Source organism: Pleurodeles waltl, chromosome 10 (genome assembly GCF_031143425.1).
Source record: "Pleurodeles waltl isolate 20211129_DDA chromosome 10, aPleWal1.hap1.20221129, whole genome shotgun sequence".
Lineage (NCBI taxonomy): Eukaryota > Metazoa > Chordata > Amphibia > Caudata > Salamandridae > Pleurodeles > Pleurodeles waltl.
Genome location: NC_090449.1, coordinates 931,726,835 through 931,751,253, shown reverse-complemented (window position 1 = coordinate 931,751,253; position 24,419 = coordinate 931,726,835). Strand labels below are relative to the sequence as shown.

Genomic DNA, 24,419 nt, shown 5'->3' with positions numbered 1-24,419 from the left:
ACAAAAAGGTAAACAAGCAAGGAAGGTTGAAAAAATTTAAAGAATAAAAATGTAATGGAAAGCAAAGAAAAGTATTGGCCAAAAGGCCCTGGAACCGATGTGCCCATCGTTTTAGGTGGATATGCACATTTGGTCAGGAAAATATTCTATCACTTTCAGTGCAAGTCTAGTAGTTGAAGTTGGTTGACCACTGCCACATGCTGTGGTGGGAGGAAGCAAAATGTGAATGGTGGCTGGACAGATCAATGGATGAAAAGAGTTAAACCAAAGCCCCTACATGGCAATTGGTTTTATTCACGAGTTTATTACACAAAGTTGTTGTTTTATGCATTTTTGGACTGGAGGCAGAGGGAAAACTTTTCCCAGAGAGAGAGACATGTAACATAGTAGCAAAGATATTTTCTACCATTTGTTTTCGTAAACCATTTTTTCATAAGGCTATGAATCATGCATCATGTTCAGCTGAATTAAAATAGCAAATAGTACTAAATTACGTAATCATCACTCACCTCTAGCTTGGCATCCAAGTCTGCATCAGAGGAGACCACATGTTCATCTTCTTTCTTTCCCGTGACCTTAATAAGGGTCTGCTTTGTTTTCCAATACTTCTGTTGCATTTTGTTAACCACTGACTTTTCCTGACTCGGAGCATAATTACTGAAACTTTAAAAAAACAAAAAAAAACATTTTGTAAGGAAAATTTTCAGGGACTGCTGTAGTTCGCACTACTCCATGTCTCACCCTTTACTTCTCTCAATATATCATCTGCCTCGACGCTCGCTCATCCCAAACCTCATTCTACTACTTTTGTCTCCAAATTAACGCTTTCTAGAGTCTTCCTTCCTCTGGATCACCCCAAATCTAATTTTACTGCTATGATCTCCCAAACAGCCCTCTCTGAATTCTTCCCTCATGTATCGCTCTTTTGACTCATCCCAAGCCTCATTTTACTAGTATGATCTCCCTAATCCATTTCTAGAGACTCTTCCCACATCCATCTCTCCTTTCACTCAACCCAAGCCTCATCTTCCTACTAGAATGTCCCAAATAACACTTTCTAGATTCTTCCCTCTTCCATTCCTCCATTATCCTCTTCAATCCAACGAACAGACACCGATCAAATGAACTTATATTCCCCTATACTAATCCATCACAAATCCTTTTTGAGTTCCAAAGTAGCATACTACTCGCCAAAAAGCACTTTGATGCCTCATAAGAGGTAATAAGCACTATATAAATACAATGACAATGTTTTAACCACAAATTTGGGGATGAAACAGTGCTTAAATTAGCACAAGTATGCCATTTCACACAAAAACAGGATATACACAGAGGTAGCCACCAGCCAGAAGTCAAGTCGAAAACAAAATGAAGGCGGCAAACTTAATCATAAATGTACAGGAATGCAATAGCCAGACTCAATCTAAGAACCTCTCATATTCTTCAGAGAGACAAAGACCATCATAAAAATAGACGAGAATCTATGAAACATGCGCAGTAATCGCAGCTTGAGCTCTCAAGGAGGAAGGATTGGAAAGCCCTCTTTCTGTCAACTTCATCCCTGACCAAAATTAACCTGATGTTGCTGGTAGTCTAGGCCAGTAGGTCTAACAACTAACTATAAAAGATTACACAGTAGGATAGCTTATCTACTGATGCAAGAAATTCCAAATGGCTGCTTCTCACTTAAGGAATCTACGGTTGCTCCCTCTGAAAGCAGAAGAAACCAAAGCTTCTCATCATTAGTGCACCATTTTGGGGAAAATCAAGTGCGATGCACCAGGGGCCATATTTACTATTATTTCATGCAATGTAACGCAGCATGGGAGCTTGCTGTGTGAAAGGAAGAGAGCAAAAATGCTCTCCATTTACAAAGATAGGAGCATTTCTGCTCCCTCCTTGTGCAGGCGCACTGTGCTCCCTAGCTCTAACATAAGCAATCTTATACCATTTTGAAAGGATGTCTTCATTACAAAGCAATTGTTTTGTGCAGGAATCCATACCTTCCTGCACAAAAACAAATTCTATGAAGCAATTTCCTCTTTCTGTATGTGCATAGATTCGGTGCTAGGTGCACCATTTTGGCACAATCCTAGGTTTACAAGTGTTTGCAAATCTCGGATTACATCAAGTTCCATGGGTGGACGCACTAGAATACCCAAGCCCCACCTATGGAACAACTGCCACAACAAAATGTAATGCAATACAGTGAAAGCCACTGTGTTGTGTTACATTTCTTTGCAAAGTCATGCAAGGCACTGCAGATGTCCCCTTAAATTCCAGGTAAGGACTTTGCCTTGCGATGATATACATGGCACAAGGACAACGCAAGTCCTTAGTAAATCTGGGCCCATGTCTCTCTAATCATCTCTATTCAGGTGTGTGCATAGACACCATTCACCAAATTACCAAGGGTAGCAGAAATGAAATCACAGTCTTGCGCTGAATCACATCATAGGAAGTGACATCAAATGACTATTGCCCTGGAATTCTTCCAAGAAGTGAGGTCACATGACCTTAACCCTGATGACATCACAATAATTAACATAGCTGAAGTTCCAAAATAACTGCATGAGTAATGTAACACAGGCAATGTCTACTTTAGATATCACCTCTATTTTGGAGCCAAGATGAAATGCCAAGCCAACATTTACCGGAGTTTTAGTGAGAAAACAAAGCCTGACTTCTTCTAGGAAAGGATCTGGGGCGTTTACCAGAATTAATTTTGAAAAGAAAATGGGTCAAACAGTGCGTTTTAAAGCATCACTTTCATATAAATATATGAAAACGCTATATGTTTTGTTTTTTCAAATAAACTCACTTAAGATTCAAGTCCTTTTATAGTATGCCATGGGCAATATTTTGTCACCGATGCCCCTCTCATATGCAGCACTGCTGCCCTCACTTATGCAAATAATTTGTCCAACGTGCCAGTGCCAGCCTTCTTCCACAGGTGCCCCACACGAAGATTTGCCTTCCATGTGTCAGAGCCAGCCTTTGACATGGATATCCTGCATGTGCCAGAATTGACTTCAGTATGCCAGTCTGTGCATTTTGACATGGATGTCTCTACAGATCGAGAATCACTTCGAGTATGCCAGGTCAAATGGCAGCCTCACAAGCTAAACACACTCTCAGTCACGTTTGTTAATATGCATGCTCTTTAAACCGGGCTCACACATTTTCTCACTCACACTTAATCTCACTACTTCTCATTCAATGACTTATCCTCACTCATAGTTACACTCACTGTCGCCAACTCTCATTCCTACTCCTCAGTCTCTAGCAATCCCTCACACTCATTCCTGTACACTTTCACGCACTTTCTATAATTTACTCCTACTAATTTACTGATATTCAATCTTTTAATCTCACTTACTCCCTCCTGCCTCTCTCTATCACACACACACACACACACACACACACACACACAGTTACAGGCACACACTCACAAAGACACACAAACATACCCTGACTCATGCAGACACACACACACACACATTCACAAACAACATACATTTAAAAGCATTTTATTTTACTTGTCTAAGCCATCAGTAAAGGCCTTGTTCCAGGTGCTACACGTTTTATTACACTAATACTGAATAACAGACTATCATTCACTATTAACCGGTTCTGTGCTGTGGATGTAATGGTTACGTCCCGTGGCACAGTGCTCATGTGCTGAGGACGCAGCACTGAGCTCAGAGGGAGCGCTAGCTCCCGGGGGGCAGAAACCTCTAGGCGCCAGGGATCATTTTTAAAAGAGGTGGGGAGCGACCCCTTAGGCAAGGGTCGCTCCCCTAGGGGGGAAATTATATTTAGGCCATTTCTCCTCCCCTTGGGGGCTGATTGGCCTATTTCTATTAGGCCGATATGCCCCGGGGGGGGGGGGGGCAGAAACCACTTAGGCACCAGGGATTGGTGTGTGTGTGTGTATGTGTGTTTTTTGTTTGGGGGGCAGCCCCCTGGGCAAGGGTCGCTCCCCATGGGGGCACATTACTGTTGGCTTATTTTTGGAAGGACCATATGCCCCCAAGGGGCGCAGAAAGCCCACCAGGGAAGATTTTTTTTTCTCAAAATAAAAGCCCCAAATAAATGGGGACAAAGTTGTTCTGCCCACCAGTGGGCAGATGATGGGACAATTACCCCCGATCCACACCCTCGGTTGGGGGGGGGGGGGGGGGGGAGGGGTTTGGGGTGGGAGGGAGGGCAGAAAGTCTACTAGATGCCAGGGAATTTAAAATAAATTGTGGGGTGGTGGCTACCAACCAGTATGGGCCTGGTTATGCCCCACCCCAACTGAAGGGGGTAACACTCTTTCAGCTCTCCTGCACACTAAAACATCTTATCCCACGGCAAGCAAGAGGACATTTGATTATCTTGGGTTCCGATTTTACATTTGGGCCATGAGAGCTTGGCTAACTCTCAAAATCGTCCCACTTGGAATGGTGAGGGCTGCACTTTATGGACTTTGGGACTCTGCCATGTAGAAAAATCCACGAGACCTAGACACATCTGAAAACTAAACATCTGGGTGATTCCAGGGTGGTGTGCTTCACAGGGACCCCGCACCATTTTCTTACCCACAATGCCCTGCAAACCTCCAACTTTGCTGGAAATGACACATTTTTCCCACATTTTTGTGATGGAACCTTCCAGAATCTGCAGGAATCCACAAAATTCCTACAACCCAGCATTGTCTCATCTATACTGATAAAAATTCTGCTGCACTTGTCAGCCTAAAATTTTTTTTTTTTTTTTTTCTCAAACTGCCCTTTTGGACCCGCTTTGGTTCCCCCTCAATTTCGACATGTTTTTGGCTCTTCCCTGTCACAAGCACTTGGCCCACCTACACAAGTGAGGTACCATTTTTATCGGGGGATTTGGGGGAACGCTGGATAGAAAGAAATTTGTGGCTCCTCTCAGATTCCAGAACTTTCTGTCACCGAAATGCGAGGAAAAAGTGTTTTTTTAGCCAAATTTTGAGGTTTGCAAAGGATTCTGGATAACAGAACCTGGTGAGAGCCCAACAAGTCACCCCATCTTGGATTCCCCTAGGTGTCTAGTTTTCAAAAATGCGCAGGTGTGGTAGGTTTCCCTAGGTGCCGGCTGAGCTAGAGGCCAAAATCTATAGCTAGGCACTTTGCAAGAAACACATCAGATTTCAGTGTAAAAATGTGATGTGTCCATGTTGCGTTTCCTGTCGCAAGCCTTCCTACCCAAGCAAGCGAGGTACCATTTTTATCGGGAGACTTGGGGGAACACAGAATAGCAAAACAAGTGTTTTTGCCCCTTGTCTCTCTCTACATTTTTTCCTTCCAAATGTAAGACAGTGTGTAAAAAAAGACGTCTATTTGAGAAATGCCCTGTAATTCACATGCTAGTATGGGCACCCCGGAATTCAGAGATGTGCAAATAACCACTGCTTCCCAACACCTTATCTTGTGCCCATTTTGGAAATACAAAGGTTTTCTTGATAACTATTTCTCACTTTTTATATTTCACCAAATTAATTGCTGTATGCCCGGTATACAATGAAAACCCGTTGCAAGGTGCAACTCCTTTATTGACTCTGGGTACCTAGAGTTCTTGATGAACCTACAAGCACTATATATCCCCGCAACCAGAAGAGTCCCGCAGACGTAACAGTATGTTGCTTTTGAAAATCTGACATTGCAGGAAAAAGTTACAGAGTAAAACTTGCAGTTTTTTTCACCTCAGTTTCAATATTTTTTTATTTCATCTGTTATTTTCTGGAGGAAACCCTTGTAGTATCTACACAAATGACCCCTTGCTGAATTCAGAATTGGGTCTACTTTAGAGAAATGTTTAGGTTTCTGGGATCCAGCATTAGTTTCACACCCAATGCACAAAAAAATAGTAAAAATGTGGTATGTCCCAGTAAAATGCCAAAATTGTGTTGAAAAAATGGGTTTTGTGATTCAAGTCTGCCTGTTCCTGAAAGCTGGGAAGATGGTGTTTTAGCACCACAAACCCTTTGTTGATGCAATTTTCAGGAAAAAAAACCACAAGCCTTCTTCTGCAGCCCTTTTTTCCCATTTGTTTGAAGAAAACAAAATGTTCGCTGCATTTTGGCTAATTTCTTGGTCTCCTTCAGGGGAACCCACAAAGTCTGGGTACCTCTAGAATCCCTAGGGTGTTGGAAAAAAAGGACGCAAATTTGGCATGGGTAGCTTATGTGGAGAAAAAGTTATGAGGGCCTAAGCGCAATCAGCCCCAAATAGCCAAAAAAGGCTCGGCACAGGAGGGGAAAAGGCCTGGCAGCGAAGGGGTTAACATTAAAAAAAACAAAATGAGCAGAGAACAAGGATGTCTGAGCTCGAACATCTTTGAGTTACTGCACAAAAGCAGTACGAGGGGGGGGGCAAGGGGAAGCTGCAAACTCAGGTGACCCCCCCCTTCCATGTATGTATGTATGTATGTATTTTTCTTGGTCTGGTACTCACCCTCTTCAGACCTGCCAGGACAGGTCGTTGAGTCGTTTTTGTACTAGTCTCCTACCCCTGAAATGCCCTTGCATCCCTCTGCCACAGATCTCTAACCAAATCTTACATCCAAAATCTCTCAAAACAATTTTTTTCTCTGAACTAACCTATTATGTAATGATAGCTCTCTTAAAGCCCTCCATCTCGACTTCAGTCATAACTCCAAAATGTTTTGAGCGCAGATATGCTGTGTAAATAACTGTTAATTGAATTGTCAAGGGAGAACAGTGAACTCATCTGAGTCCACCCTCTATAATAAGTCCCCTGCCCGGAAGTGGAATGAGACTGATTCTATGCAGTTCAGTAAAGGACTGAACCTGGTCAGCATCATCAAAACTACACCTATGTGCTTGCACCATCACCGCTAAAGTAAATACCCTAAATAATGCAAAAATAGAAAACCAGAAAGAGAATTACAATCAGCTTGTTTAGCTAAATTAAAAAACATTGCTCTTGAGACCGGAAATGAATAAATGATGCCATTCAAATAGTTTTTGCACATTTACAATAAACAAAAGGGGCCACAAAATCGGCATTATCAAACAAACACAGATTGAAAGAATTATGGATTCAAAGAATTAAGATCTGCATATTTTTCTGGACACACATTTCACGACTATATAGAAATCAACCAAGTAGGCAGATTTTCCAGCTGTACGTATATGTTAATAGTAAAAACAAGCATTGGCAAAGCCAATAGGTCTCGCCTTGTTGACCTACTGGGTTTGCCAATGTGCATCATCTGAGAAAAAAAAGTGGATGATATGGCTGCTACTGAAGGGTGTGTCACTCCCTATGCCTGCTGATGTATATTATTCCATGGGTCATGTGTGCACCTATAGAATGACAAGCATGCTTTTTTCTTTTATCTGTCCAAAGCGGTGGACACAGCTAGGATCAGTAAATTAAAAAAAATATATTCGCACGGAAGTGCTCGAGACAATGTGGAACGGCTAGGCAGAAAACGGCAGCAGCTGGACATTCTAAAACAAATAAAAAATAAACTATTTAAAAGCTGTATAAAAGGCAGAGAGGGTGAGGTGGAGGAATAAAGGACAAGCAAAAGTGAATGGGCAGGATGAGGGGAGGTGAAATGGAGGTATGAAAAAACCCGTTGTTTATAGTAAGGAGTGGGATGGCAGACAAACTAAAGAGAAATAAAATGAATGTATTGTTTTTTAAAAGGACCACGAGGGGCGGGGTGTGCAATTTAGGAGTAGGATGATGTGGGTAACTGAAGGGAGGACCGCAAGAAGCTAAAATAAAAAAAATGTAATCTTATGAAGTAAAAAAAAAAAATATATATATATATATATATATATATATATATATATATATATATATATATATATAATAATAGTAGTTCCCTAAATGTGCGCAATGGAAGGATACAAATCAGCCAATCAAAAGAATGGTAAAGAAGCTTTGCTCTGGGAATGGGACAAACACAAGAAGATGAGTGCAAGCCATCAAGTAAGAAGCAACCAAACTAGAGTGACAATGAAACCAACTGATGGTATCTAATGAACAAGCTCTAAGCCCACTGTAGTTTTTCGTATGTTCTGCGAGAAGATTTTGCCCACCAGACATCTCAAAGCAGTCTGGTAGGACCATAAAAAGGGTTTTTTCATGGAGAGTTTGGAAGTCGATATGCCACGCGTGATAAACACTTACAAAGCTCTATAACTGTGTGGGTATTCACAAACATTTACAATGCCTTTTACCACATTCATTGTTGTCTTAAAATTATGTTAAATCAAGAAGGCCTAAGCAATGTAATAGATTCAGGGACGCTTCCCTAATGTCCACAATTCTTTCAATGGTTCCCAAGGAAAGGATTTCTTCACAAACAAAAACATTTTCAGGTGAAAAAAAAGATAATGTTTCATTTCCACCTTTAAGGTAACTATGCCTGTGAATGGCCCTTCTTGCAAATCAAGTGGAGGCCGAAGGTTAGGGCTGGCAGGTGTGTGCCAGGATGAAAGCGGCAGCATGACTATGAAGTATCACCACTCATGGTAGATCTACAATTTAAGTGTAAATCTACATAAATCGCAGATGTTGCACCTGGGTGGACAATAGACTCATTTCTTTTGTGAAATGGCCCAAAAGGACCATAAAATAACAGATGGAACAACTATGTTGTATTCTTGAGCGCTATGACAATTTATCTATTTATTTTAAATGCATCGTACTGTGCAGGCTTGTGACAGATCACCATGTCAGAGCACAATTATATACAGGGAGTGCAGAATTATTAGGCAAATGAGTATTTTGACCACATCATCCTCTTTATGCATGTTGTCTTACTCCAAGCTGTATAGGCTCGAAAGCCTACTACCAATTAAGCATATTAGGTGATGTGCATCTCTGTAATGAGAAGGGGTGTGGTCTAATGACATCAACACCCTATATCAGGTGTGCATAATTATTAGGCAACTTCCTTTCCTTTGGCAAAATGGGTCAAAAGAAGGACTTGACAGGCTCAGAAAAGTCAAAAATAGTGAGATATCTTGCAGAGGGATGCAGCACTCTTAAAATTGCAAAGCTTCTGAAGCGTGATCATCGAACAATCAAGCGTTTCATTCAAAATAGTCAACAGGGTCGCAAGAAGCGTGTGGAAAAACCAAGGCGCAAAATAACTGCCCATGAACTGAGAAAAGTCAAGCGTGCAGCTGCCACGATGCCACTTGCCACCAGTTTGGCCATATTTCAGAGCTGCAACATCACTGGAGTGCCCAAAAGCACAAGGTGTGCAATACTCAGAGACATGGCCAAGGTAAGAAAGGCTGAAAGACGACCACCACTGAACAAGACACACAAGCTGAAACGTCAAGACTGGGCCAAGAAATATCTCAAGACTGATTTTTCTAAGGTTTTATGGACTGATGAAATGAGAGTGAGTCTTGATGGGCCAGATGGATGGGCCCGTGGCTGGATTGGTAAAGGGCAGAGAGCTCCAGTCCGACTCAGACGCCAGCAAGGTGGAGGTGGAGTACTGGTTTGGGCTGGTATCATCAAAGATGAGCCTGTGGGGCCTTTTCGGGTTGAGGATGGAGTCAAGCTCAACTCCCAGTCCTACTGCCAGTTCCTGGAAGACACCTTCTTCAAGCAGTGGTACAGGAAGAAGTCTGCATCCTTCAAGAAAAACATGATTTTCATGCAGGACAATGCTCCATCACACGCGTCCAAGTACTCCACAGCGTGGCTGGCAAGAAAGGGTATAAAAAAAGGAAATCTAATGACATGGCCTCCTTGTTCACCTGATCTGAACCCCATTGAGAACCTGTGGTCCATCATCAAATGAGAGATTTACAAGGAGGGAAAACAGTACACCTCTCTGAACAGTGTCTGGGAGGCTGTGGTTGCTGCTGCACGCAATGTTGATGGTGAACAGATCAAAACACTGACAGAATCCATGGATGGCAGGCTTTTGAGTGTCCTTGCAAAGAAAGGTGGCTATATTGGTCACTGATTTGTTTTTGTTTTGTTTTTGAATGTCAGAAATGTATATTTGTGAATGTTGAGATGTTATATTGGTTTCACTGGTAATAATAAATAATTGAAATGGGTATATATTTTTTTTTGTTAAGTTGCCTAATAATTATGCACAGTAATAGTCACCTGCACACACAGATATCCCCCTAACATAGCTAAAACTAAAAACAAACTAAAAACTACTTCCAAAAATATTCAGCTTTGATATTAATGAGTTTTTTGGGTTCATTGAGAACATGGTTGTTGTTCAATAATAAAATTAATCCTCAAAAATACAACTTGCCTAATAATTCTGCACTCCCTGTACAGACAGAAAGTACCACAAAGGAATCCTAATCTAGATGAACTAAATACAAAAAAGGAGGAACTGAATGACAGATTCCAGTGAATGATGATTGTTATAGAGCAGTGAGTATTCACAGTCAAAGGAACACTTTGTAGAAAGCTGGAAAAGATTAATTCAGTTATTCCAAAAGGAATGTGCCAATATACAAAAATATTCAACACAGACTGAAACATCTCTAGCTGTAGATTCCATCAGAAATAGATGAAATGCCTTTTTTTATTGACCAATACTCAGTTCTAGCAGAAGTAAATAAAGAGAAATCTGAATACCAAGAATACTCGTTTTTTTCTATTGATTCCAAAATAAATTCTTGAAAGAAAGAAAAGCATTTAACAGTTAAGAAAAGGCAGAAACATGAATCTAAAAAATGTATTGTTTCCAGTGAAACAAGTAAAAAAGAGGGAAAAGGAATTATCTGAAACATGAGTGCAATCATGGGGCTGCGCACAGAAGAACCTTCACTGAAATTAAACCTGTTGAGATAAACAGAGGAAGGCGGTTGAAAGAATGTAAGGAATTTTGCATCAAGGAGTGTCCATGGTGCCGGAGATAATGAGGAGGTGTGTAAAGAGGATGAAGAAAAGCTCTTTAAATTTTTTTTTTTTTTTTAGAGAGAAAATATTAGGAAAACTACAAGAGGTATCGATGTGAAAAAGTTCAGGGTATGGGCACTCTGGCAAAAATCATGTCAGTAAATTAGCACAATGGTGAAAAGAAGAAGTGTTAAATTTTTTTCAAAGGAGGTATGCCTTGCTTGAAAGGATTAAGGATGCTTGGATGGTTAGTGGAAATGTATAAAATGGGTCAAATTCCTAGAGGCAGACAATAATCCATGATAAAAGCAAAGATACATCGATAGAGGCACACATTTTGCAATATATAAAATTCTCCTTTTTGGGAAACAAATGTTTGGTAGGCTGGATGATGTTAGGGGTGTTACTTGCCATAATTGAAGTACATAGTTTGGTCAAAATAGAACTTTAGTTACAAGAAGAAGTTGTTTATAAAATTCAGCCACAATAATAGCCTACTCCAAAGGCTTTCCCATCAGGGGCTGACCCATTTCAAAAATACCCTCTAAATAGAGCAGAGACTCCAGAATCTCAACCTTCAATTCGGACATTCCCTCCTAAATATCTCGACCAATCTGGTGGAAACATCTTTGTATAATACAACACAAGTATCTGAAGAATTTCATTACGTTGAGAGTAAATGAGTTAGAGTTCTTTTTTTGTTTTGTCTGGGCTTATATTTCCAAATTATTTCCCATCTCATAACGTTACTCGTACAGCATACATTTCATAAAGTACAGAAAGGCTCATTACTATGGCCATTAGAATTCTTAAAATTTGCCTTGATATTTGTGACACGCCTGGGGGTGGGGGGGGTTCTATCTTTTGTGCCGATCATATCCATTATTTTCCCCAAGGGTAACACAGCCAACTGTGGTTTTCTCGATGAAGGTCATCTCAAATTATTTTAAAATATTGTCAATCCCTCCTTAGAAAAGTTCAGATAAAATGGGCTTTCAAAAAAAAATTCTAAAAAGACCTGCATTTGCTGGATTCTCTGCTCAATAGAAATTTGTTTTCAAGGAGTAACAGGGAACTATTGGAACATACTGTGCGACAGATTTGTATTTGAGTTAATATTAAGTATATAAAGTGAAAGATGGTGCAAAGAGATGTGTACTAAGTCACCTGGCCACACAAAGCTGACCAAGTATCCTTTAGTCCAAAGGACCATACTTTGGCAGTATCAATACCGGGATTTAAAAGCAGTTTAAAATCGCTGCACAATAAAAAGGATCCTTCATGTTCTAATTCAAGCAGGATATCTTTAAATATGGACTGGTGAGCAACAGTGAGACAGAAATTGAGACAACAAAGCAGTCACTGCCATCTTAGGAAATTCATACTCCATCACATCCTCAGCCCTTCTACCTATGAGTGACTTGTGAAAGCCATTTAAACCACCATATGATGGGAGTTTATGTGGAGGTAATCAGAAGAGAAAATCCCTTTAAGAAAACACTACTGACTATCTTTATACAGGAAATCAGTTTCATGTAGACATTAAATAAATTGCTCTAGAGTACTGTAACATAGTTATTGTCATTTGTAAGTGTTGTGAAGGCCATCGATGTAAGACTTTTATTGAAGAAAAAAAAGTAAAAAAAGAAAGAAAAAAAAAGACCACCACTTTTACTGACTATTTACAAGAGTGCTTGTTGTTTGTCAAAATGGCAGAATCTTCATCTATTTGTTCCAAGCATTTACTAATTTTGTGAGTTTATGAAAGAAAATGTGGGGCTCTTTAGCTCTGAACAAGACTACAATATTTCACAAAACTGTCAGAGAGAGATTATTTAGAGAACCAGTCCAATATATCAGAATGTTATACTGTCCCACCCAGTTAAGTATTGGAGCCAATTATCCAAATATATTTTTGACACCCTATTCAGAGACTGGAAAGCAAATATTTTGACCGCTGTACTCCGTCATCAGACAGGCATACTAGGTCTAAAGCAAGGGCAGGAAAAAAATAATGTTAACTTCGGGTGTGCGTTATAAATTGATCCAATGTCACCTGCAGACCGAACAAAATGGCAGAAAGATCATGCATTTAGAGCTGGACAACAGTTTTTCTTTTCATCCTGAAGCCTGATAACAATTTACACGTTTAGGGCTTCTATCTTTACAACGGGTTATAAAAATGTGATAATGTGAAGATAGTTTGTAAACTAGAAGTACTACATCCACTGTTGCTGTAAGTTGTTAGCAGGGATATTTTCTACCACGAGACTCCGAATATGCCAGGCAATTAAAGTTCTCCATAGCTTCTCAAGTTTCACGGTGTCCCTGATGCGGGGAGGACAGTTACTTTTGTTATGCTCATGCAGTATATGCCTTGGAGAAGTTTTACTCATGGGTGGAGTTTGAGACTATAGATGCTGCCTTCAGGCAGTTTCAGGCTTAACAGTCTTTGCCACTGCCTGCAAATAATGGGCTTACCAAGGTTTCAAAATCGCTTTGACTTACCAGGAACATCAGATCTGGTTTGCTGGTCAGTTACCACACACTCAGAGGAATGTCCGTCTGGGACCCCAGAGCAATAAAGGGGTTATGTATCTAATGACCGCCAGGGTCGCAGTTGGACTGCGGCCAATGCGGTAGTCCGACTGCCACATTATGACTGTGGCGGTAGCACCACAGTTGGACCTCCAGCACTGACATTTTTGCTCCACACAACGGAGTGGCTGTGCTGGCGGTCCTAATCCACCAGGGCAGCGGTGCAAGTAGTGCTGCCCTGGGGATTATGACCCCCCTCTCCGCCAGCGGTTTCAATGTGGGAACACCACCATGAAAAGGCTGGGAGAGATGGGGTGCAGAGTGCCCCAGGGGGGCCCCTGCACTGCCCATTCACTTGGCAGCCCCGTCACAAAGTTCACTGTCTGCTCTGCCCGACAGCATATGTCTCAGCTGTATTCCCCAGCTGAAGCAAGTTTTGCTTCCACTGAAAATTGGCTATTTTGAAGGAGCACCATTAGGCACAGGGAAAACTCATGAATATTGTTACTCCCGTGCCAGCATTTGGGGCAGACACCAAGTCAAGCATTCCTAATGCCTGCTCCCTGCACCTGAGGTGGGTGCAGTGGGCCTCTTCTTTAAGTGCAGTATAATCCCACTCTTACAGGCCTCGAAAAATTATAAAAATGTTATCAGACCTGAAGGTCTAGTGGCCTGAATTCTCTACTCGACCCAACTGCAATGCTCTTGATCCATAAGCAAATGGTGTGATCTTGGGTAAATATAGTATTTCACCAAGTTGTGTTTTTCTTCATTATTATCACATATGAACAGCACCTTCAAATATGTGAGTTCAGTATGTCTGCTGTACAACAAAAACTCTGTTTATTGATTTAATAGGCTAATTTTTTGCTCCATGTATAATAAACAAAGCCCATATATAGGGGACACAACCCCTGACTCGCCATTTAATACACCAAAAGCATGGGCATCAGGGTCAGGAATGTTTTCAAGTTAATGTTTTAAAAACTATCACTTTTTATAAATATATTACTAAAACATGTTGTAGCGCACTGTTGTTTACACAAATATTTATCGTTTGCACATCACCAAGTAATGTTTTCTCATTTGTTTGGCTCCTATTGAAATCTTTATATCCGCCCCACTTCAGACCTATAAAAAAAAAATGTGCTTTTCCAATGGCGGATATATTTTGAAATATGTCACTGTTTACTTCCAAGCTACTTAAATGTTGTATTAAAAAAAAAAAAAAAAACATAAACAAACAAACATCGGACATTCTACAGCCTTTCATTTGACATTCCCTTGTGAGACAGTTCACTTTACAAAACACTAACTTTGCAATCAGAGAAAAAAAAGTAAACACTTATCTCCAGTATAAAATAAGCAGCAATTTGTAAGGCATAAGCTGACGTCTGACCTCTGTCTTTATGGATCAAATCTGTTTATTGGTATTTAAACATGAAGAACAATACAGAGCACTGCAATGATCCCCCATCATTTCAATAATGACACGCCCCATAGCCCTGCGCATACGCGTCTCGTCCCACAGCCAACCCAGTCTTCAAATTAGGGAAACATCTTCCCAGTCTCGTATGACTCATATCAGCCTCAGGGCCAGGGGACATTTAAAGCCGGATCTCACAGTGCTCACACTCAAACAAACATGAGAAAAAGAAAAAAAAATGAAAGGGAACAAGAACAATCGTGCTTCTGCGCCTGTATGCTCCGCCTCCCTCTCACCTGAAAGCCTCACCACTCCAGTTGTATGGTCATCTCCGCCACTCTCACAGCCCAATCCCCATCATTCAACTAAACCTCTCGTGTCAACCCCAATGCTCTTAGATATGCTGGGCACCTCAACTCAGTAAATTCTGTAGACAGGATCTGAAGGAAAGGTCTCCATAACACACTTTTGTCGCTTACCCTCTACTTGGATGCCAAAGTCAGTTTTCCATCGCCAAAATAAACCATAATTTCTTGAGCCAGGACCCATACGTAGGCAACCTATCCGTGCCCCATAGAGCAAGGATTGTCTGAAGGGCAGCATTAAGAGCCAGTGCCATCTGCCACCCCCTCAACGAGCGAAGAGGAAACATAATAGGGTTGGGTAAGCCCAGCAAGACATATGAGGGGAATCTAGGGATCTCTGTTTGAAACACCTTATCAAGGTCATCTAATATACTTGTCCAATATCGCTGTAGTTTGGGGCAATGCCAAAGAAGATGTACTAGCGTGCCCGTGTTACCGCACCCCCTCCAGCAAAGGCCAGACTTAGCCAGGTCCCATGCGTTTATTCTTGCTGGAGTAAAGTACCAGTAAGAAGTTATCTTGTAGGCCGTCTCTGACCCCGCAGGCACTATGGGCTGTGTGATGAGTTCTGTAATAGATATTATCCCATTCCTCCTCCGTGAACTCTCTCTCCAACTCTTTCTCCCACCTCTGTTGACCCTTTGTCCTAGGGCGGTCGCCTCCCACCCTGCAGGAACCGGTAAAGCTCCGATATCACTCGTTTGTCATCCTTCTTTGTGAAAATCCACCTCTCAAACGGGGTGAGGTCTATCTATCGAAGCCCTATTCGCGGGCATAAGGACCCAATGTCGTACTTGATAATACAATAGTCGGTCCGCCTCAGTCAGCTGATACGTCTCCTGCATCTGCTCAAAAGGGATCACTCCACTCTCATCAAAAAGACTCCCCACCCTCTTACAGCCCCCATCATACCATCGGCAGAAGCTCTCTACCTGTAGGCCTGGTGGGAAGTCAGGGTTCTCTCCGATTGGTGACATAGGGGATGGAAACGTTGTGAGCCGCTGCCGATTCGCCACAGCGTCCCACACACGCATTGCCACTCCAGTGACCGGGGAGGAATATAATCCATCCGCCCTGTGCCGTCGGAGCCAGGGCTCCTTCCAAATATGAGACCCTGCCACTGCCTGGTCCATAAAGCACCAGTGTTTCTCAGAAAGCGGCCTGCTCCACTCTAAAAGAAAGCGCAGCTGGACTGCTTGAAAATACCGCAACAGACAGGGGATAGCCAAACCGCCCTCCCCCCTAGGGCGGTATAGAACGTTCCGCGGGATCCGCGCCAGCCGACCATCCCAAATAAACTTAAAAACCGCGGCCTGTAGGGTCACTATCGTGCGAGGCCGAGGAGTCAGAGGGAGTTCTTGAAAGACAGAGTATGCGCGGAAGCACCGTCATTTTCACTGCCGCAACCCTGCCCAGCCAAGAGAGGTTATACTTCCCCTAGCTCCCAAGGTCTCGCAAGACCTCTCGAGTTAAAGTCGCATAGTTCACGCTCGCCGTCTTTACCGCTGAGGTCGCCAGTTCGATACCCAAATAGGGTACCTGCGATGTTGACCATACAAAGGGATAGCGGGCCCTCAGAGCTTCTACATGATCAGGAGAGATGGACAGGCCGAGGACCTGCGACTTCTGCATATTCACATGAAATCCAGAGACCTGCCCAAACTCCTCCATAGCTACCATCAAAGCCGGAAGCGATTCCATGGGCTCCGCGAGGGTGAGGATCACATCATCCGCATAGAGACTAATAAGGTGATGTTCGCCCCCAAATTTGACGCCATCGACTAGGGGATTATCGCAGAGGCGCTGCGCAAAGGGTTCCATGTACAGCGCAAACAGCAGCAGGGAGAGCAGACATCCCTGTCGTGTTCCACGTCCAACCGAGAATGGCAAAGACAGGGTTCCATTGATTCGTACCGCAGCCTTGGGCGCACTATAGATGCACTGGATCCAGGCCCTGAACCCCGGGCCCAACCCAAAGCGCTCTAACACTTGGAAGAGATAGGGCCAATGCACTCTATCAAATGCCTTCTCCGCATCAATAGAAAGGAGGAGCGCCTCTCTGCGCGATCTACCAGTTTTGTCTATTAAATGCAGAAGGCGCTTTGTGTTATCTCCACACTGTCGGTGGGGTATAAAGCCCGCCTGGTCCGGGTCGATAAGGCCTGGCATATAGGGATTGAGGCGGTGAGCTAGGATACCCGTAAACAACTTGGCATCAATATTCAGAAGTGAAATAGGCCTATATGAGGCACAATCTTCCGGATCTTTCCCGGATTTATGAATAACAGTAATGGTAGCCTCCAGCATACTAGGAGTGAGAGCCCCGGATGCCCGAAAGGAATTGAAGAGCCTTGCCAAGACCAGAGCCAACTCTGGGCAGAACGTTTTATAAAAGAGTGTCGTAAAGCCATCGGGCCAGGCGACTTCCTGTTCTTTAGACGTGCTATCGCAGAGATAACTTAATCTATTCTTATGGGCTGATCCAACAAGGACGCTTCGTGTTCCCCAAGCGGAGTGATTATACTATCCGCCAAAAATGCAGTCGGGTCCACACATCTCTCATCCGCTGAATATAACCCTTTATAACACTCAGCAAACACCTCTGCCATTTGATCGTCAGTGTTTACTTCCCCCCCCTAGAGGGGGAGCGTATCATTTTTATGGCCGCTGCGGAGCGCTGCGCCCTAAGCCGGTGTGCTAGAAGCTTCCCACACCTGTTACTTCCGATGTAGTACTTATGTTTGAGCCTTGCTATCGCGTGTTCAGCCCTGTCCCAGTCTAGCCGTTTCAGCTGCTGTCACTCTCTTTCCAGCCATACTCTAGGTGCACCAGTACATTTTTGTGAACGCTCAGGAGCCGCCACCTTTTGCTCAAGCGCTGCTCTCAGTTCCTTCTGTGCTTTATTGTCTTTAGCCGCCAGGGATATCACCTCCCCCCGCACCACCGCCTTCAGGGCCTCCCATACGGTCTCTATGCTAACTCCGCCATCATCATTAATGCTAAGGTAATCCACTATCATGTGTCTCAGCGTCTCCTCCGCTACTCTACTCTGCAAAATGGTGTCTCTAAAGCACCAGCTGGGGCTTCCCACATGCCTCATATCCAGACTCGCCTCCAAGGTGATAGGTGCGTGATCTGTCAAGGACCCAGGCTTCGATGGTGGTCTCCCAGATTCAAGAGATGAACGCCGCGGAGGCCAGGAAAAAAAATCAATACGTGAATACGTTTTGGTGGCCGCAGAATAAAAGGAATAGTCCCTAAGCTTAGGATGCTCCCTTCTCCAAACATCCTCCAGGCCACACTCAGCCAGCCACTGCCTCCCGCCTGCCGTCAGCGCACTAGTCTGCCCATAACGATGCCCTGATCTATCCAGCTCATTATCCATTACCATGTTGAAGTCTCCCCCCCACGAGAATGGCAGTGTCAGGGGTGGTGAGCGCCGGTGAAATGGCCTGCCTGATAAATGTTTCTCCTTGCGTGTTAGGTGCATATATTGTTGCAATAGTGAAGTGGAAGGTCCCCACCCGCACCCTGAGCGCCAGGAACCTCCCCTGTACCTCATGGAGCTTACCAATGACCTCACCAGGGAAGGACTTCGACAGAAGTATCACCACCCCTGCATGTTTCGTAGGGGCTGATGACCAGAATTGCCTAGGAAACCACTTTGACCGCATTCTATACGTATCCTTGGCCACCAGGTGTGTTTCCTGTAAGAGACAGACATGACTCCCTGACTGCTCAAGACCAGACAAAATCGCCAATCTCTTTGCTGGACTATTAAGTCCCCGGACATTCAGGCTTAACCACTTAAAGGACATATGATGTCAGACCAGTTACATTCTTCTGCAAGCCCACCAAACATCTGACCCACACCAGGTTCTCTGTTGGAGCAGACTTCCATACAGTGAGCGCAGGCAAGGACGGGCGCTATCGAAGTTCCTGTGGAAGCACTCCCATACCTTACCAACCTTAATACACAACAGGTGCTTAGAACAAATAAGTCCTCTAGTACACAAGTCTAAAGAGGTAAAGTCTCGTTGGGCCATTAGATCCATCCGGATTCGTCACCATTGGTCCAGCGATTCAGCGAAGCCCCCGCCCGGGCCCCTCCAGAATGGTCAAAGACCCCCTTCAAAGTTCGCACGACCCAAAATCTCAGTGGCATTTCCCAGCGACCCACCAGCTAGTCATTAGTCCTGGTAGTCAGGCTGCTCAATAACGATTGTCTTTCCAGCGCCTGTTCTGTCGTGGTAGGCCGTCGTTGCCTTCTCTTCCTCTCCTTCCGCCGCCACCGCGTGCGACCGTCGCCATCCCCTTCCACAGCCGTATCCTTCTTGCCTCTGGCACCGACCTCACCTTATGCCACTGGTCCTCCCACCGGAACATAAGACGGAAGGGGTGGCCCCAGGAGTAGGACGTCACGTGAGCCTGCAAATGTTCTGTTATAGGTCTAAAGCCTCTTCGCCTTTGCAATGTCCGCAGCAAGAGATCCTGAAATAGCTGCAGCTTATGCTCCTGGAACTGTACATGTGACAGGTTTCGGGTTCTCTGTAGGATGGTTTATTTTAATCCATAGTTGTGAACACATGCCAAAATATCAGGGGGCCGACATCCAGGCTCCCCGGAGCGGCCAACCCAATGGACACGGTCCAGCATAATCTCTCTTGATTTGTCTGAGCCCAAGACTGAGCGGAACAACTCAGTGACGAACTCCCAAATATCCTCTTTCTCTGCTCCCATTGGGGCCCCTCTAATGCGTATGTTATGCCGCCGTGACCGATTCTCCAAATCTTCCACCGCGATCTAAAGAAGGTCCTGTTGATCGCGAAGACGTAATATCTCCTGTTGCATGCGTTCCACCTCCTCCCCTCGAGAAATCTCACCATCCTCTACGCTCGCCACTCTATCCCCTAGGGACGTGATCTCCGTGCGTAGTTCCTTCATCTCCTGGGAAATGTCCCTCCGAAGCTCCTGCAGGTCGCTCTGTAGTGAACCAAACAGGGAAGAGAGAAAGCCTTTAGTGACTGGTGCCTCACCATCATTGTCCACCTTATCTCGGTCATCACAGCCCTTTGTAGCCGCTGCTCCTTCAGTAGAGCCACTTTTCGCCGGCTGGGATCTAGTCAGCATGTCCCTCACCGATTGCTCCCGCCGGATTTTAGAGAACGCAAAGACACCACCTCTCCTGTACTGGCCATCAGCCTCTGGCCCCAACCACTCTGTCCCAAGCTGGTCCAGCCGCCCAGCACGTCTCTTATGCCAATTACCTCCTCAGACTATCCGTCCACTCTCCAGCCAGGTAAACGAAGCGTCTTATGGCACCTTCTACTTCATGCCGCGGTCTCACAATGCTGTCTCCCTGCCTGTTCACCAGGCCGACTCGGCATCTTCCTTCTCCTCCGTCCCTGAGGAGTACAGTGCCGGCCGATTATGCCGCCGACCGGGGTCCGCTCTAACCAAGCCGGGCCCCCCTCACCGAGGCCAGCGACAGGGCGTCCTCTCTGCTCCGCCGCCACCTCCGCGGTCAGGCCTCCAACACAGGCCCAGGCCCAAAACGGACCACCTAGGCCCCATGGGCGGAGTCCGCCAAGGCCTCCCAGCCTTCCGTCCCCGGATCCGCTCCTCTCCCTTACCAGGACCGCCGGGCCTCCTCCGATGCTGCCAGTGACCCCACTGGTCCGTCTCTGGTTCTCTGGCCTTCTGGGCCTCCCCGAGAGGCCCGGGTCTCCTCGCCACGCACGGCAGCGGGCGCCGGTCCAGGCGTGGCCCGACACCGCTGGCACCGCACACCCTCAGGCGAGCCCCGGGTCTCCTCTTCCATGCGCCCACTGTCTCCACTCGCCCCTCGACAAGCCGGGGCGTCCAGGAGACAGTATGCAGGGGTCACGATGTTTTTAGTGGGCCCGGGCGGCGGAGCTCGCGGAAACGCGTCCGCTCACGCTGGCACCCCGACCTCTGTCTTTAAAGACAAAATAAATGCGAAAAAATAAAAACATGATTTAAAGACATCTTTATAGCTCATTCACTTTCTGAAAATATAGAACACCTGTTCTTTATCAACTCAAGCTCTCTCGCCAGAACCGGAAAGTAGGCCCTAAAAATAGGTCGCCTTAATAAAATATGGACTTGCCACAGCCAGTGGGCGAGAAGATTTTTCAAGGCCCGTATTCGCACATAGGCTATTTCCGAATATGGACAACATGGTCTTTAAATTGCAACTGTCACGCTCATTGAGTGTTATCAGAGCATGTTCTATACGGATGGCTCTGCTCAACCAGCGGTAGGAACAAAATACAAGTACTCTGCAGCCTGCACAGCAGTGCACGATGGTGAATTCAGTTTGCACCTACACTAAGATCTCAGGCAACAGCACTAAGCAACATGCAGAACTTCATGCCCTGGTACTTGTGTTACAGAAGGCTAATCCATCAGTTTCCACACTCAAAGTATGATCCATCTGTCTGTGCGCAAGGGTAAAATGTTGAATTGCAACACTGGTGCTTGAATGGCTTTAAGGAATCAATCGGAAAGCTGTTGCGAGTAAACAGCTTGGGGGAAGGTAGCTATCCTACGAGATAAACTTCCATTGGTCCATGTGAAACACTTTGGACATTCAGTGTGTTGAACAGCATGCCAAAGGGAACTGGGCAGCGGACATAGCTGCCAAAGCTGCAAGACAACATGTCAGGTAAGCAGCCTTAATCAGGTCTCAGATAAAGTTTGACATAGGTATTATAACAGCAATACAAACAACCACACAAGGAAGAAAGACTTGCACGGGCTTTTCTCCTAAATATTCCTACACCCTTCTTTCTGACAACTCTCCTATAGTCACACTACCAGGGGATGGGAGATAGTATAAATCCTAATAAGCTGATGTTTGGGTAGGTTTCATCGGGGAAGCACATGAGGGATTGGCAACTGCTAGGATTAAGGCAAAATGAACTACTGTAAAGTGGTTCTTATTTGATGATAACTAATGTTATTTATTGAGGGTTGAAACAAGGCCAATTATAGCTGTTTAAGTCTGTAAGACAATACAGTGCTGTAGATGAACCTTGTACCTACTAACTCAAAATGTAATCAAAACGTTCCTTGATCTAGTAATGATGAAAGGCATGTGTTTTGACAACATTCAGAAACTGGTTGCAGTGCTACTATAAAAAGAAGCCCCTTTGACTTCAGAAGCAGAAAGATACAACTTGCAAACTGCCAGAATGACTTTGGATATTCAGAGGCTGTTACAGACACAATACCAGACTCACTTTTCTGATACACGATTTTAATTACAATTGGTGTTATGCATCTTTTCAGGAATATTGGAGGTGGTCTGGTGACTAGATTTAAAGCAGTATTTGGACTGATACCATCAGTTCTTCATTCTTTATTCTTTATTCCCCAGTTCTTTTGAAGGATTTCTGACCATTCTGCTGCTCATCGACTGCGGTACTATCGTCTTTCTCATGACCTGATGAGGAGATCAATAACATGGAATACATTTATCCAGCTGAACAAAGATGCATTGAGGCCTTAGCATGTACCTTAGTCTCACTAAGAGTTGAATGCTATCCTTTAGAAAAATAGACACTACGCATGTGAAATCTGTGTTCTGGTTTACAAACTGTCAGCTGAAATCATCTTGGATCAACATCTACAGCAACCTCCAGTGGCTTTCTTAGATGTAGAAATGTTGCTACAACTGTTGTGATCACACCAGAGACAATGCTGAGCAATGGGTCTGCCCTACTGCAAAATGCAAACCAAGATAGATCAACTAAACCAGTGCCACTTTGACGAGTTGCTCAATGGGTATGGGAGAGGATGTAGAGCAGAGGCCAGAGCGACCGCCTGAGGAGCTGGAGACCCGGGTTCGAGCCTAAGCGTAACGCCCAGTGATTCTGGGCGAATCACTTAATTGTCCCATGCCCACAGACAGCTGCTTTAGACCCTCACAGGTCATAAGTCGCACTATATCAATCTGCCTTTCATTTAATTTCAATGACTGGCTTGACTCACTGCTAATGTTCAACTATACAAATGCAGTACTCTCACCATCACCGAGTACTTTGGAATTGCAACCGATTGCTGGAACATCTAATGTGAGAGTGCTGAGTGTGTACTAGATGAAGTCGATAGGTCCTCAGATGATGACTAAAAAGCAGGATTCTAACCTGTCATGGAGACGGTGAGGGGAAGCTGAAGATTTTCAGCCTATTATTTTGATGTTTACCTTTTATCTTTTTAAAGCTGTAATATTTATTTTGCCATATTCAGTATTGTGCCTGATCTGTTTAATCGCCAACATACATACCTCGCCAATATGCATTCCTCTTAACCGATATCGTGCTCTTATAATGTCCGGTATAATATTGCTATACCGTTTTGATATTCCATTCCTTGAAACATGCAAGGCTTAAAGAAATATATTAATGCACAGCTTATTGCATTTAATATTGATGTTTTATGTAATTATGCTTTTATAACGTTACATTTTAGGTATACTCATTTTATGTTTTATATGTATATGTATATGACATAGTATGAGATTAGTTTAAAGGTAGAATTTTATATCTCAATGTTCTGATAGCATGGATTTCTCTAGTAGATAAGGGCAGCGAGGTACATATAGGAGGGGGGGGCATGGTAGATTGGCCGTGTGTGCACAAAGCAGCTGGGAGAATTCGTGGAGCCCTGCTGTTGCAGGAGTGGTGCTGGATGTGCCCTGGGGGCCAGACGCCATAGCCGACAGCGCACTGAACTTATAAGAGGCTTGGGCAGGCCCCATACTTGTGGGAAGGCATACATTGGAGGTGAAGTGCCCACTGTGATTGGGAGCTTGAGCAGCTAACAAACTGAGGATGCCTGCGGAGCCTGAAGATCACATGGAGAGAGCTGGATGCTCCCTGGAGGACTGGCACCTTGAATCTTGCAGCGCTGGGTACACAAGGGACTTGGCCATCTACTGTTCGGGAGTGGATTTTTGTTGCTCATTCCTGAGCCTGTGATAGCATCGAGGGACGTAGCAGTTGCGAGCCCCAATCTGCCATGGCATTAGGGAGGAGCTCTGGGGCTGTCTGCACTATGACTCAAGGGGAGCACTTTCCTGCGCCATGCTCCTACCCTGCACCAGAAAAACCTAAATGGTGGACCCTGCACTGCTGAGGGGACACTGGTGACCACGAGATGAGCTGGGAGAGGGCCCCAGGC

General features: G+C 44.4%; 1 protein-coding gene across 7 annotated transcripts in view; it reads right to left on the bottom strand.

Moving 5' to 3' along the window:
* Positions 1-24,419, bottom strand: part of ICA1 (islet cell autoantigen 1) — a 230,009-nt gene that overhangs the window by 182,504 nt on the left and 23,086 nt on the right. For all 7 annotated transcript variants that reach the window (XM_069211715.1, XM_069211718.1, XM_069211719.1 and 4 more), the window contains exon 2: positions 510-663. In XM_069211715.1, the coding sequence (XP_069067816.1) occupies positions 510-617 (108 nt within the window). In that variant the 5' untranslated portion in view covers positions 618-663. The remainder of the gene's footprint in view (positions 1-509; positions 664-24,419) is intronic.